Source organism: Notolepis coatsorum (genome assembly GCF_963971535.1).
Source record: "Notolepis coatsorum genome assembly, contig: SCAFFOLD_193, whole genome shotgun sequence".
Taxonomy (NCBI): domain Eukaryota; kingdom Metazoa; phylum Chordata; class Actinopteri; order Aulopiformes; family Paralepididae; genus Notolepis; species Notolepis coatsorum.
In genome coordinates this window covers 114,957-129,919 of record NW_028172772.1, presented here as the reverse complement: position 1 = coordinate 129,919, position 14,963 = coordinate 114,957, and the positions used below count along the sequence as shown (strand labels likewise).

Here is a 14,963-nt window from a genome sequence, read left to right as displayed (position 1 = left end):
TTTCATGTGTATTTGCTGCATCTCAGTTGCACAATAACACATAAGCTACTTCCAGTATATAACAGATTACACTTGATAGTAGGTTGAGTGTCAACATTGGACTATCCACATAAAGAGTTAACAATTATTATATAGACATATGTACATGACACAAAGATGTAATGATGCATGGGGAAAAGCTGGGTTTTACTTGCAGGCAGTAATGTCAATTAAATGATGAATGAATAAATTATTATTTATGTAGCACCTTTCTAGATACTCAAAGCACTTAATATTATTGATGAATGACAATTGTAGGGTTTGTCATAATTCCTTTGGTTTCGCAATAAACTCTGGGCCATGCAGCTGGTAAGAAACTATTGAAGAAGTTTGAGTTGTGCAAACTCACCATCTTTAATTTTTCCAATAAATTCACCCTACTCAAAGTTAGTAATTGTCCTTGGCATGCGTGAGTGTGTGAACCAGTATGAACATCTGCATCTTGTTATTCAGACTCTTGCAATGTTTTTGGGGGGAATTTCACAATCATCTCTCCTGTGATGATTTCTGAGTCAAGCAGGAGTGTTTAAAGGCCCAATCAGTGATCCAAATGTAAACAAATGGGTAGTCCTGCCGCCAAAAGTAAGAACATGTTTTAATTGTCCTGTTGACTGACTGAGCTCTTAAAACGACCAACACTAAACAACATAAATATGAGTTTTTAATTGTATTTGCTGTATTCTGTATGCGTTTGGTCTGTAAAAGATTGGTCATGTTTGTAAACACTGGAGTGAAACAGATATATATTCTCATTTACAACGTTTAGAAAGTTCCAAATAGCATGTTTTCCATCTACAGATCAGATTCTTTAAGAATCATCATGGATTGGGGCTTTAACCCTTTCACTACCACACTACCAAAGGGTTAAGCCTTTTACTGCGACAATACAGAAGGTTAACCCTTTCACTGCTACACGACAGAGGGTTAAGCCTTTCACTGTGACAATACAGGTTAACCCTTTCACTACCACACTACCAAAGGGTTAAGCCTTTCACTGCGACAATACAGAAGGTTAACCCTTTCACTACCACACTACCAAAGGGTTAAGCCTTTCACTGCGACAATACAGAAGGTTAACCCTTTCACTGCCACACAACAAAGGGTTAGCCCTTTCACAACCACACTACAGAAGGTTAACCCTTTCACTACCACACTACAGAAGGTTAACCCTTTCACCTTTTGTTGGCCATTATTCTACTGCATGTAGGTCCTGCTTTAACCCATTCACTACCACACTACAGAAGGTTAACCATTTCACTACCACATTACAGACGGTTAACCGTCTGTAGTGTGGTAGTGAAAGGTTAACCTTCTGTAGTGTGGTAGTGAAAGGGTTAATGTGTGGTGGTGGGTTCTTTTTGCATATAAAAGTCAAAGACGGGCTGGGCGACGGCTCCTTCTCTGAGAGGCAGGGGACATGACGACTACAAGGGGAACGTGCTCGGTGTTTTGCGATGAAATCAACAGATAAGCATGTGACCCAAAAACGGAAACAATCATGCCAGCTATTAAAGGCCCACGTCAGTGTCGGGGCAAAACACAGGACAACACCCACGTTCACACACAGACCCTATACACCCCAATTTACAGGAGCCGTCGTCACGTGCGCCATGTCAGCTGAGGAAATCATATGAAGATCTAATGTCTTAATTGTCTATGTCTGATTTTATTTTCCTTATCATTGTTTTGTGTTTTTTTTTTTCTGTTTTAATATGCCTGCAATCTCAACGGCATTTGAAATGAGGGAAAGCTCAATTGCCTTCTTTGAGTATAAATACAAGATTGAACGAATATGTGTGTGGTCTGTCCAATTATTTGTTATTAGTTATTCTTTCAAGAAAGCACATAGCCTAATGTTACATATCCATTTCCTACAAACTGACATAAACAACGGTGAGATTACAATTATTTAAAAAAAACAGATTCAACATGTGAGTTCTGTCATGAATTGAAATGGGGGACCCTGATGTAAAGAAGACGAAAGTCTTGCTCTGGTCTGCATTCCCTTAACAATTGTGTGTATTGAGCCGTACTGTATTGTACCCATTCTGCAATCTGTTAAATAACGTTTTCAATCAATCAGTCATGTTAGTTATTTCCCCCATGGCTGTTTTTAGAACCATCTCAGGGAGAACAAGCACAGATAATTCTGCAGCCACCCCTTATCATCACAGCACATGCTAAACACTTCCCATTTCAACATACTCCCTAAACGTTTGCCATTCAGTGACAGTGGCCAGATTCATTTCTTCAGGCATTCTGTAAATATTCAATTAGCGAGCCTATACTACACTGGGGGCCAGGGTGCTTGCCCTCCGGTCTGCGACCATTTATAGACAGACTCTACTCCCATATTTAACCCTTTCACTACCACACTACAGAAGGTAAACCCTTTCACTACCACACTACAGACGCTTAACTGTCGCTTAACTGTCTGTAGTGTGGTAGTGAAAGAACCGTCTGTAGTGTGGTAGTGAAAGGGTTAACCTTATGTAGTGTGGTAGTGAAAGGGCTAGCCCTTTGTCATGTGGCAGTGAAAGGGTTATTTTTTATTTATTTTTTTGCATATAAAAGTCAATGACTGGTTGGGCAACGGTTCCTTCTCTGGAAATGAAGAGACAGGGGACATCACGACTACAAGGGAACAGCGTGGTGTTGAAGAGACAGGGGACATCACGACTACAAGGGAACAGCGTGGTGTTGAAGAGACAGGGGACATCACGACTACAAGGGAACAGCGTGGTGTTGAAGAGACAGGGGACATCACGACTACAAGGGAACAGCGTGGTGTTGAAGAGACAGGGGACATCACGACTACAAGGGAACAGCGTGGTGTTGAAGAGACAGGGGACATCACGACTACAAGGGAACAGCGTGGTGTTGAAGAGACAGGGGACATCACGACTACAAGGGAACAGCGTGGTGTTGAGGAGACAGGGGACATCACGACTACAAGGGAACAGCGTGGTGTTGAAGAGACAGGGGACATCACGACTACAAGGGAACAGCGTGGTGTTGAAGAGACAGGGGACATCACGACTACAAGGGAACAGCGTGGTGTTGAAGAGACAGGGGACATCACGACAACAAGGGAACAGCGTGGTGTTGAAGAGACAGGGGACATCACGACTACAAGGGAACAGCGTGTTGTTGCGATGACATCAACAGATTTCAAAACGCAAAAGCAATATTTGATGGTCATGCCCAGGCACGTGCAGGGGGAGGGGGGGGGGGGGGGGTTGGGTGCCCAAGCACTTGCTCATGTGCCCCTTGATGACCAAAGTGGCCTTTTTTGGCAAAGCTTTTTTATTATTATTATTACTATTATTGGCCCATGGTCCTCATCAAGAATAATTTAAATAATATAAAGAAAAAAGAAAAAATGTAATGCCTGGCGCATGGTTTTCTGTTATATTGCGTGACGCGTCGCCCTCCCTCTTGGAATGACGGGCCCATTAGCCAATAGAAATCTTATAATACATTTTGATAAATCCCAAACTATTTTGATCAATCCCAAACTATACCAAGGTGGGAGAGGGCCCTCAGAGGACTGGGCTTATATATTTCTAAAGGTTTTTACTAAAAGAGGCATGTATGAATTGCATCTGGGGAGGGGAGGCCCAGAGATGATCTGTGTAGCAAAAACAAACAGTGAAACAGTGTGGAGAATTACTCCTGTCCTCGCCTCCCTCCATTGGCTGCCTGTGCAGTCTGGGATACATTTTAAGATCCTGTTGTTTGCTTATAAAGCAATGAACGGTTTGGCCCCACCCAACCTCACCGAGATCCTGCACCCCATCACGGTCTCTGAGGTCTGCTGACCAGTCCCTCCTGGTTGTCCCCAAATCCAGGCTAAAGAACAGGGGGGACCGTGCGGTTACAGCCCCCAAAACTCTGGAACAAGTTGTCTCCCCACATTAGGCTGTGGCCCCAACGCTCCCAATGTTTAAATCCCATCTAAAAACACATATCTGTTCTCCCTTGCATTAAAACAAATAAAGAAAAGTGTACAGTCTGCTGCCTTAATCTGTTTGTAGTTCTGTGTGCATTGTATTGTGATTAGTCTATGTGTTTTTTACTGTATTGATTGATTGATTGTGAAGCACTTTGGTCAACTTTGTTGTTTTTAAACGTGCCATATAAATAAAGGTTGATTGGATTGGATTGGATATCATACACATCTCGGAACTCTTAGTTCTATTGCAGTGTCATTTATTTAAAAAAAAATTTGAAATCACAATCTAAAATGGTTGCATTTTCAAGAGCATAGGATGCCAAATTCTAGTTTAGTTTTCTGTCTAGAATATTCAATGCCGGGACAGGTTTCCCACAAGCAGCTGTCCACGTCTGCTAACTGTCAGTGTGAGCGGCAGACCCTCCATTGTGTTCATTAGCAGACCTTCCGTTTCCCATGGTTCTGTGTTTGTGTGTCGCGTGTGAACTATAACCTGTGAGCTGATATGCTGTAACTGAACGATCTGAATTTCAGCTCGGAATTTAACCCTTTCACTACCACACTACAGAAGGTTAACCTTTCACTACCACACTACAGAAGGTTAACCTTTCACTACCACACTACATAAGGTTAACCTTTCACTACCACACTACAGAAGGTTAACGTTTCACTACCACACTACAGAAGGTTAACCTTTCACTACCACACTACATAAGGTTAACGTTTCACTACCACACTACATAAGGTTAACGTTTCACTACTACACTACAGAAGGTTAACCTTTCACTACCACACTACAGAAGGTTAACGTTTCACTACCACACTACAGACGGTTAACCGTGTGGTTGTAGTGTGGTTGTGAAAGGGTTAACCCTTTGTCGTGTGTGGCAGTGAAAGGGTTAACCTTCTGTATTGTTGCAGTGAAAGGGTTAAACATTTGTTAGTGTGGCAGTGAAAGGGTTAACCTTCTGTATTGTCACAGTGAAAGGGTTAACCATTTGGTAGTGTAGCAGTGAAAGGGTTAAACACTGCTTTTGCGAAAGCACGTTCGATTTCTTCTTCTGTGTCGTAAGTGGAAAGATGCAGATGATTTGATGTGCAATTATTGTGCAAAATAGACAGCCAAAATCTGCTGTCAGTTGAATTAAAAGCTATTTTATTCATCGAAGTTGGCATTTCACTTCAGAGTCACAAACAACAGTATTTACACTCATCTTGATATGGGATATTCTCCAACATTACGGTCAAAGTTGTATAGTTTCTGAAGGGTTTATTATTGGTGAAAAACCTTTTAAGTTTTTAAGTCTTTAGATAATAAAGACTTGTTTATTTATTTCACTTATTGAGGAATTAGTTTCATTGCCCTTCCTGAAGTGAACAAATTGAAATGTTATCCTGCTCTGTACACGAGATGCAACTCATATAACTCATAATAAAATCTACTTTTTGTAGTAAAAAAATAAATAAATTAGTCAAAATAAATAGTCTTCATTTGACTCAAAGCAGCAGAGGTCAGTATCAAAAGACATAACAAAAGTACATCAAAATCCAGAAGAGGGACAAGGCAAGGTAATCCCATTTCCACTCCTATTCTTTAACCTAAAGTTGATAGCAGTCCACAGTGTCATCTTTACCATAACTGTGAGGGATGGCGGAGGGAAGGAGTAGGAGATAATGCTGGAGGTACACGGCGCTAGGTCAGTGAGTTGAGCTTGTATAGAATTCTCAGTGCCTAGGAATTTGGACAGCTCTCCCTCCCTACCCCTATCCCAGCACCTCCCAAACTGCTTGTGTCCGGTCCTCCATGCCTGAGTGGGGGAACACAATGTTTCTCAACCCCAACGCCTCCTTATCAGCCAGGGGGAGAGAGCGGCTCGCACGGCATCTGACTGGGGCTGAAGTGGGAAGGAGGGTTAGGGGAGATAACCCTACCACCCGGACCCTTGGACCCCAGCACCAAAACACCAGCGGGGGGGGGGGGGGGGCAGGGAGGTAGGTCCTGGAGAGCCGGGGGTCCAGTCGGGTCGCTGAGGCCTCTGGGGGAGGCCGTTTTAGCGAGCCAGGCCACATGAAGTGCTGATTAGTGTTTTGCGTCCAGTAGAGAGGCCAGAGATAAGTAGAGAGGAAGACAGATGTCAGAGGATCAGTGTCAGAGAGGGGGGTGGGGGGGGGGGGGGGGGGCAGGACAACTGGCCCATCAGTTCCCACCAGGCCGCACACATACTGTTGGATAAGTCAGGGTGATTGGCTGGATCCAGTGGAAACATCATCATCATCCTCTTTGTACAAAGACGAGCTCATAGATCTGCTGCAGAATTCATCCATCAGAGTTCATCTGCCTTTCAACTGGCCTTTACATCGACTGCACAAAATTAAATATATATTTGTTTGTGTTTTCTGTCTTGAAATACAAAATATACATTTACAATTTACAGACTGCAAGTATTCGTTTTTAGAGCTTACACAGGTTCACAAACTGCAAGATATCTCACAGTCTCACGCAGTAATTCCAAAACGATTGCTCTCTTGGGGATACTGATCGCGCTTCAGGCCGCATCTCCATTTCCAACTCTAGTTCTGTGTCCTGGCCTTTTGAGTCCTTTCCTCTTGTAGTAAGACCTCAACAACGACTCGTCTTTCTGGCATAGGAGCGGACTATCTGCAACCACACTCTGCCACCACCATGCCCTCGAACTTGTATTTGTAGGTGACCACCCCCGTGTCGTCCAGGTAGAGCAGGGAGATGGGCTCCAGCTTGGTGGGCACGCAGCACGCCTGCGCCGCCTTCTGCGGACTGTTGATGTTGACCAAGGTCTGGACGATGGCGTGCTTAGTGGGCGTGACGTGTTTGGTCAGAGGATAGGTGCACGCGCCGCTGCATTCGAAGGCGTCGTACCCGGTGGGCGCCAGGATCCAGCTGTCCCACCCGATGTCCTTGAACTCCACAAACAGAGACTGTTTCTTGCACTGGTTGCCCTTGGCGTTGCGACGGATCCGAGACGCAGTGTCGTAGATGAAGTTGGAACGCATCTGGATGAGGGCCTCCTCGTTGGGCTCCTCGGCTCCCTCCTCCTCCTCCTCCTCCTCCCTCCCCATCCCTCCCCACAGCCCGTTTAGGCCCAGCTCCAGGTTCCCCTGGAGCACCATGTCCGAGGTCTCGTGGTCCATCATTTCGTTGAGCTCGCGCTTGTCGTCGCGGTGGTCGCTGCTCGGGTCGTCGGAGAAGACGATGAGCAGGGGTTTGTGTTTCTCCTCCGGGCTGCCGTCGATCCGCATGTCCCCGTCGGGCGCCTCGCCGCCGTCCCCCGCCACGTCCTCCGCTCCTCCTCCTCCTCCCTGCCCCCCCGCGTCCTCAGCGGCCAGGCTGGCGATGTGCACCTCCAACCGGTGGGTCGTGCCGGATTCAGACTTGCGCCAGCGTTGGAGGGCGGCGGTGAGGTCAAAGGTCTCCCAGCCGTTGTCGGTGCCGTAGACCTGGCGCGACGCCAACTCCAGCAGCGACTCTGTCTGTTTTCCTCTCGCTTCTCTAAACGTGTCGCCTCTCGCGGCGTCCTCGTCCGTCGCGTTGTTGCTGTCGTCGTCTCCCTCGCGCCGCTCCAGTTCGTAGACGGTGACTTTGCGGTCGACCCCGGCGTAGAGGTGGCGGTCGGTCTGAACCAGGGTGTAGAGGCGGAGCTCGGCCGCGGTGATGCGCTCGTGGTGGGGGACGGACGCGTTGAAGAGGAGCGGGTGGCGCCTCACTCCCCCCGCCCCCACTCTGCTAGGAGATGAGTCTGGAGAGGAGAAACAACGATGAAGCTCGACAAATTGTTCTTTAGATTCTCTGTAACTAGACTTTTTTAATGGAATTGCATTGCTAGGGAATAGCCTGTTTATTTCCTGTCAGCTATTGATATAAACAAAGAAATACACTCGAACCCATTCAGAATGTTTATGTTGGCGAGTCTGAAAAGGTCTATAGAACAGGGATTCTTCATCCTTTTCTGCTAGGGAGCCAAACTGAATCTGTGGACATTTTGGGGGATCCACTCTATTCCCTCATAGAGTACTATAGGCCTATAAGTAATACACTTAAAATAGATGTGAGTTTGTGGTAATAGACGCATTCCAAAATAGTGTAATATTAAACAAATAGTATATTGTTTCAACAAATTTTCTTTTGAATTTAGCTGTACTTCTTTATTATAAATAATTTATATAATAAGGAAATGGAATATTATAGTTTACATTACATTACATTACGTAAAGTTTCGTAATACTAGCAGTACTTAGAGTAATATTGGATATGCAAAAATGTACAAAAGAAAAATAACCTTTATAGATCTAACTTCAACACCTAAATAATCAACAGAGGCGAGGTCACTCAGAACGGAGATCCCGTACCTTCATTCTTGAAGCTGCGGATGATGTTGGCGGAGGGCATGGCCGTGCGGTCGTTAGCGAAGCGGTTGTACAGCTCCATCATGTACTCCGGCGGCTCCACGCGCACGCTGCTGCCGCCGCCGCGGGGCGGAGGGGGGGGAGGGGGGGGGCCCAGGCCGGAGGACAGGTTGAAGGTTCGCAGGAACTGCCCCTTCAGGCTCTCCAGCAGACTCTGCATGTCCACGTCGCTGTCCTGCTCCAGCAGAGAGAGGTCCACCACCCCTCCGTGCCCGTCCCCCAGCCCCGGGGCCGGGCGATGCCTCCGGAGCGTGTGCGAGATGGGGCTGCCCCGTCCAAAGAGCGGCCCCTGGAGGAGCAGGACGGAGAGCAGCAGGAGGAAAGTCTTGGTGGTGAAGATGTTCCCCGATTTAGAGACCCAAATGTTCGCCATGGAAAGAACAAGTTGTCGACGTGCTACTGTACCTCCTCCAAAGAGAAATCGATGCCCCCAGTAATGCCGAGTGATTGTGATCTCCACCCCTGTAAGTCCAATGATCTATTTAACGTAGATATTCAGCTCGACTCGGCACATCTTAAATCCAGCCTGTTGGCTGGTGATGGCTCAGTGCTAGCGTTGACCCTTGTCGTTGACCAGCGTGGACGCTCTCTGAGGGGAGTAGCCTGCGCTGTGTGTGGCTCTCTGCGGCGATGAAGTGCTCTCATGCCAGATCCCACAGCTTTTATCCTCCTCATGCACACCTTTTGATGTCCTTTGCCAAAGAGCTGGGGTTCCGGTGAGGAGAGGGTGGCAAAGGCTTGGCTTCATCCAGCGGAGTCATATCTCGGTCATTACGACTCTTCTCTTTGTGTCTCTCTTTGTACTCTGCTCTCTCTCTCTCTCTCTTTCTCCCCAGCTTGCCTTTTGCTTTCTTTCTGTCCCTTATCTATGATATGGTAGCCTCTGCATTGCTCAGTGCTTATGGTGTCCTGTGTGTGTGTGTGTGTGTGTGTGTGTGTGTGTGTGTGTGTGTGTGTGTGTGTGTGTGTGTGTGTGTGTGTGTGTGTGTGTGTGTGTGTGTGTGTGTGTGTGTGTGTGTGTGTGTGTGTGTGTGTGTGTGTGTGTGTGTGTGGAAGGAGTCTGTGTGTGTGGGTGTGTGTGTGTGTGTGCGTGTGCATGTGTTTGCGTGTTTGTGTGTGTCTCTCTCTGTGTATGTGTGTGTGCGTGTGTGTGTGCGTGTGTGTGTGTGTGTGTGCGTGTGTGTGTGTGTGTGTGTGTGTGTGTGCGTGTGTGTGTGTGTGTGTGCGTGTGTGTGTGTGTGTGTTTGTGTGTCTCTGTGTGTGTGTGTGTGCGTGTGTGTGTGTGTGTGTGTGTGTGTGTCTCTGTGTGTGTGTGTGTGTGTGTGTGTGTGTGTGTGTGTGTGTGTGTGTGTGTGTGTGTGTGTGTGTGTGTGTGTGTGTGTGTGTGTTGTTATCTCACTACTTCCTTAATGAGGACTTTGTAAACACGGAGCTGTACCCTCCACCGTGTGGAAGTGCTGTATCGTCGGGGTGCAGGGCGCAGAGCAGGGTTGGTATTCTTCACTTGTTTATTTGTTTTGTAAAATGGTGGAGTTCCGCACGCCGCTGTACAAGATTCATTGGCCATTTCTTTTTGACAAATACACCAAGGGCCCGTTGTTCGATGCAACAGGATACGTCTGTTTCGACAGAACTCTCCTCAACGAAATTGAAATGTAATGAGGTGTGAGATCTAATGATCGGGGACGAAAGATACGGAGCTGGCCTGGAGTCTGCAGAACATTTAAAACAGCTTAGGGAGACGCCGCCGCTAGATCCTGCATTTCAATCACTTCAACGGGTGTTGTTTCTTTTTTGTTGTTGTTGTTTAAAACTATATAATGTCCTGAGGAAGTAGTGTGCAAAAATCCACAAGACTAGAAAAAGAACATACTGTGTGAAGATTTTCAATCCAAAAATGGATTTATATCCATTTCAGATAACAATTGTTACAGATACTGAACATACAGATACGGAAAATGTCTAAAGATAGCTAATACCTTTAATAATATCCCTTAAGAGTGTTTATACAATGGTATGCAAATTTCTCTATTCTGATTGGCTGAAACAGTCAAGTTACACGTGGGTATTTGTCATAACCCCACGCTCTTGGTCCCAGGACCCGCCCACAACTGAATCACTATCAATCCGCCGTGCAAGTTTTTAGAAGTGAAAGCAAGATGGCGGACAGTAAATGTTATGAAAGGATATGTTGATAGGGTCATAAAGATTAAATTAAAAACTATTCTGTCACGGCGAATGTGTTTGTTTCTTACACAATGTTGGATTATGTAATTAGTGTTAATTAAAAACGGGAAAAATACGGGAACGGGATGACGGCGGGAAGGAAGGTTGAAATACGGGACAATCCCGGGAAAAACGGGATGGTTGACAGGTAGATTCCACACTCACTAAAAACAGCGCACCTCCCAGCTGCTTCTATAGAAAGTAGGTTTAAAAAATAAAAGATTCCCTTTTATAGGGCAAAGAAAACTTAGTTTTTTCTTCCTATAGAGCAAAGGAAAATTTTATTTTTTTTATCTACTTTCTATAGAAGCAGCTGGGAGGTGCGCTGTTTTAAGTGAGCGTGGATTATTGAATTGATTGATTGATTGATTGATTGATTGCAAATTTTATTACTGTCCGCCTTGTTTCCAACTGGTTAAGCTTGGCGACTCTTTCGAAGTCGCTCTCTTTCGAAGTTGGTTAAGGTTAGAGTTTGTCTTTATACAACGGCATGCAAATTTCTCGATTCTGATTGGCTGAAACAGTCAATTTACACATATGTATCTGTCATAATTCCACGCTCTTGGTCCCAGGACCCGCCCACAACCGAATCACTATCATTCCGCGTGCGAGTAAAAAAAAAAAAAAAAGATGGCGGACAATAATCTTTACAAATGGATATGTTGATAGCGTCATAACGACTAAATAAAAAACGATTCTGTCACGGCGAATGTCTTAGTCTCTTACACAATGTTGGATTGTGTAATTGATGGGTCATGAGTCATTGTGGAACAAAATAAAAATCGTGCGGATTGATTGATTGATTAATTGCAACTTAAAAAAAAATTATAATAATTTCTTCCCCTTCCTTGCCCCTGACTGCAGAGCTCACTCTCTCACACTGTCTGGCACACTCACTCGGTCGCATACACACCCACACACACACACACACACACACACACACACACACACACACACACACACACACACACACACACACACACACACACACACACATACACACACACGCACACACACACACACACACACACACACACACACTCCTGTCTGCAACGGCGGAGGAGAGTCAGACTGAGAGACATAGATGCAGCTGGGTGCTGCACTGTTTTAAGTGAGGGTGGACTGAATGGATATGTTGATAGCATCATAACGACTAAATAAAAACCGATTCTGTCACGGCGAATGTCTTAGTTGCTTAGACAATGTTGGATGATGTAATTGATGGGTCATGAGTCATTGTGGAACAAAATAAAAATCGCGCAAATTGATTGATTGATTGATTAATTGCAAATTAATTTTTTTTTACCTACTTTCTATAGAAGCATCTAAAAATGAAGTTCTATAGAAAGTAGGTTAAAAACTAAAGAAAAGTTGGATGTGCTAGTTGGTTGGATGTCTTAGTTGAGAGACAGTTGGATGTGTTAGTTTGTTGGATGTCTTAGTTGAAAGACAGTTGGATGTGTTAGCTTGTTGGATGTCTTAGTTGAGAGACAGTTGGATGTGTTAGTTTGTTGGATGTCTTACTGAGAACAGTTGGATGCACTTCCGAGCTGCTTCTCTTTTTTTTTTTGGGAACTACTTTTTAGGAGGATGGTTTTGTCAATAAATCTTCAATTAATGTGTGTTTATTGTATAGCAATAAGGTTGGATGACATCGGCCATTGTATAAAAGCCATTACACCACGTGCAGTCGTGGGTTATGAGAATTAGACCATGCCTAGGGGTGGTCGTTCCTGCGCGTGATGTAATGCTTTATTCACTTCCATGCAAGCAATCATTTTGACAGAGATGGACTCTTTAACTTTTCAAATCCTGCTTTATATGAAAGGCCCATTATTTAACTCTATTGCTCTGACCAGATTGTATCTTGTCTATCTGTTGTTGATTTGGTATTGTTAAGTTTAAGTTTATTTTTTACCCAGGGACAGTGCACATTAATCAACATCTTCAGTTTCCACATCAAGGTAAATGTGCCAGATTTGAGCTAATAAGCTAGTTTTCATCTGTAGTCCCTGCCTGCATGTCTTTATGGTGTGGGAGGAAACCAGAGTACCTGCAGGAAACCCACGCGAACACATGGAGAACATGTAAACTCCACACAGAAAGGCCCCCTGCTGGGGTTCGAACCCAGAACCTTCTTGCTGTGAGGCAGCAGTGCTAACCACTGTGCCACTTTACCCTTTTATTGTGTAATTTTGCGTTGTCTGTTTTAACTGTAAAATGCTATGTTTTAAGCTGCTGTCTTGACCAGGCTTCCCTTGGAAAAGAGATCATTGTGTCTCAATGGGACTGACCTGGTTAAATAAAGGCTAAATAAAATAAATAATAATAATACAAAAAAAAATGGTGTAGACTATATTTGGACATGAATATACCTGAATATGAATAGGAATATAACTGAAATTATTATATATATTTTTTTAAGAATTTTTTTTTGTAGACTATATTTGGACATGAATATACCTGAATATGAATATAACAAAAAAAAATGTTGTGTCTTTTTCATTGCTATGAATAAAATACATAGCAACAACACAACTCTCCCTAATTTCCCGTCGTACCCTCTTATTATGATGCCTCCTCAAAACGCTCTCCACTTCACATAAGTGGACTTCCTCTTATGGCCGGCCATTTGCGCTCCAACGTCAGAAACGGGTTATCTGGACACCAGCGGCCCCTCCCTGAGCGCAGGGGGGACAGGCGCACAGCGTTGCTCCAGCCTCACCCTCCAGAAAGCTGCCCGCCGCCTGGGACAACGGCCGAGAGATGAGCCTCTGTGCACCACGTCACAGGATGGATGTTCAAGGGGAGGCGGACTTTGTCTGGAGATGCATTCCTCTGTGATTAGGGAGACAGCACAGAGTCAAAGGTGACCAGGATGGAACCTGGATGACTCATTGAAGGACTTTTCTTTTTCTTTTTATAATCCAACACAATGGTCACTGATAGAAGTACGCTTTCCTTTTTTAGCCATGTGTGAATACTCAGTGTGTCATCCCGTTGGCCCTCGTCGTTAAGATTTGAATCTCTGCGACCGTGGTTAGGCTCATCATCAGCTCATCACCTAAATAGCGATCCTGTGCGACGTACATCTCCACACACAAGCACACGTGAACACACGCACACCACACATCCTCACTTGCATTCTCTCACACACACACACACACACACACACACTACAAGAAAGGTCACTTTTAAAAAACACAACTGTATATTTGTATATTTGTATATTATTGTATATAGTACTCATTACCTTTCATTATTAAGCTTAGCATTGTATTGTATTTTATTCTTATAACTTTTTATCATGTCTATTTTATTATCTATTTTATTACTCTATTTTATTATTTGTATTTTTGCACAATCGAGGCGGGCATGGCCACCTTCATTTCACTACATGTCTCGTGTATCTATGTACTGTATGTGACAAATAAATCTCTTGAATCTTGAATCATGGCGTACTTCACTCCGGAGCTTCTTCGGCCTGTGTGGTAGATACACCCTCGATAGCAGCGAGAGGTCAGTGAGACGGGAGGGAACGGGCTCTTCCTCCCCCTGTCACTCAACCAGCCCGGCTGACGGTCGACAGGCACGCTGTTATCTCCCCCCTCCGTCACATGACCGCTGCCACGAGGAGTCCCTCGCATCTTCCTCATCATGGGTTTAGGAAAAGCTTGATAATGGAAGTCAGTCTCTCTGTCTATACTCTCCTGCTCTCTTTCTAACGTACACACAGAGGCACTTCCTCTGCCTTTCTCTGCCTCACTCTTTCCACTGAGAAACACAGACAAGAGGTGGACGCACACACACACACACACACACACACACACACACACACACACACACACACACACACACACACACACACACACACACACACACACACACCAACGTGCACACACACTCACACCCCCACCCCCCCCACCCCGTCTCGTCTTTATGATGTGGAGACATCCCAACTATTTATCCCGTGCGCTAATGTTCACTTTATCTATTTTGACCCACAATCTCTTCTGTGACCTCATCCGTGAGGTGACATTCCCGCTTGTTTTTCCCAAAGCTTGTTCCCTCTCAGCCTTGTGGGGTAATTCCTGTCACAGCTCCTTCATTCATGAAATGTAATATCTGACAACAAATATAAACAAATGGGTGGCCCCACCATCACCAACCAAAAAATAAAGAACTAGGCATGGAGACATGTTTCCTAATACAATTTCTTATTTGTATTTGCTGTATTTTGTGGCTGTAAAAGTTTTGCTTACATTGATACTGTTTGTTTACATTGCAGTAGAACAGGCCTATA

The 14,963-nt window shown here is 44.9% G+C and overlaps 1 protein-coding gene across 1 annotated transcript; it reads right to left on the bottom strand.

The window, feature by feature from the left end:
* Nucleotides 1-6,649: 6,649 nt before the first annotated feature.
* On the bottom strand, nucleotides 6,650-8,807 carry bmp10 (bone morphogenetic protein 10; the record flags this gene model as incomplete). Its single annotated transcript, XM_084338948.1, has 2 exons — nucleotides 6,650-7,767; nucleotides 8,378-8,807. The coding sequence occupies 2 exons, from the start codon at nucleotides 8,805-8,807 to the stop codon at nucleotides 6,650-6,652; spliced, it is 1,548 nt and encodes a 515-aa protein (XP_084195074.1).
* Nucleotides 8,808-14,963: the final 6,156 nt, after the last annotated feature.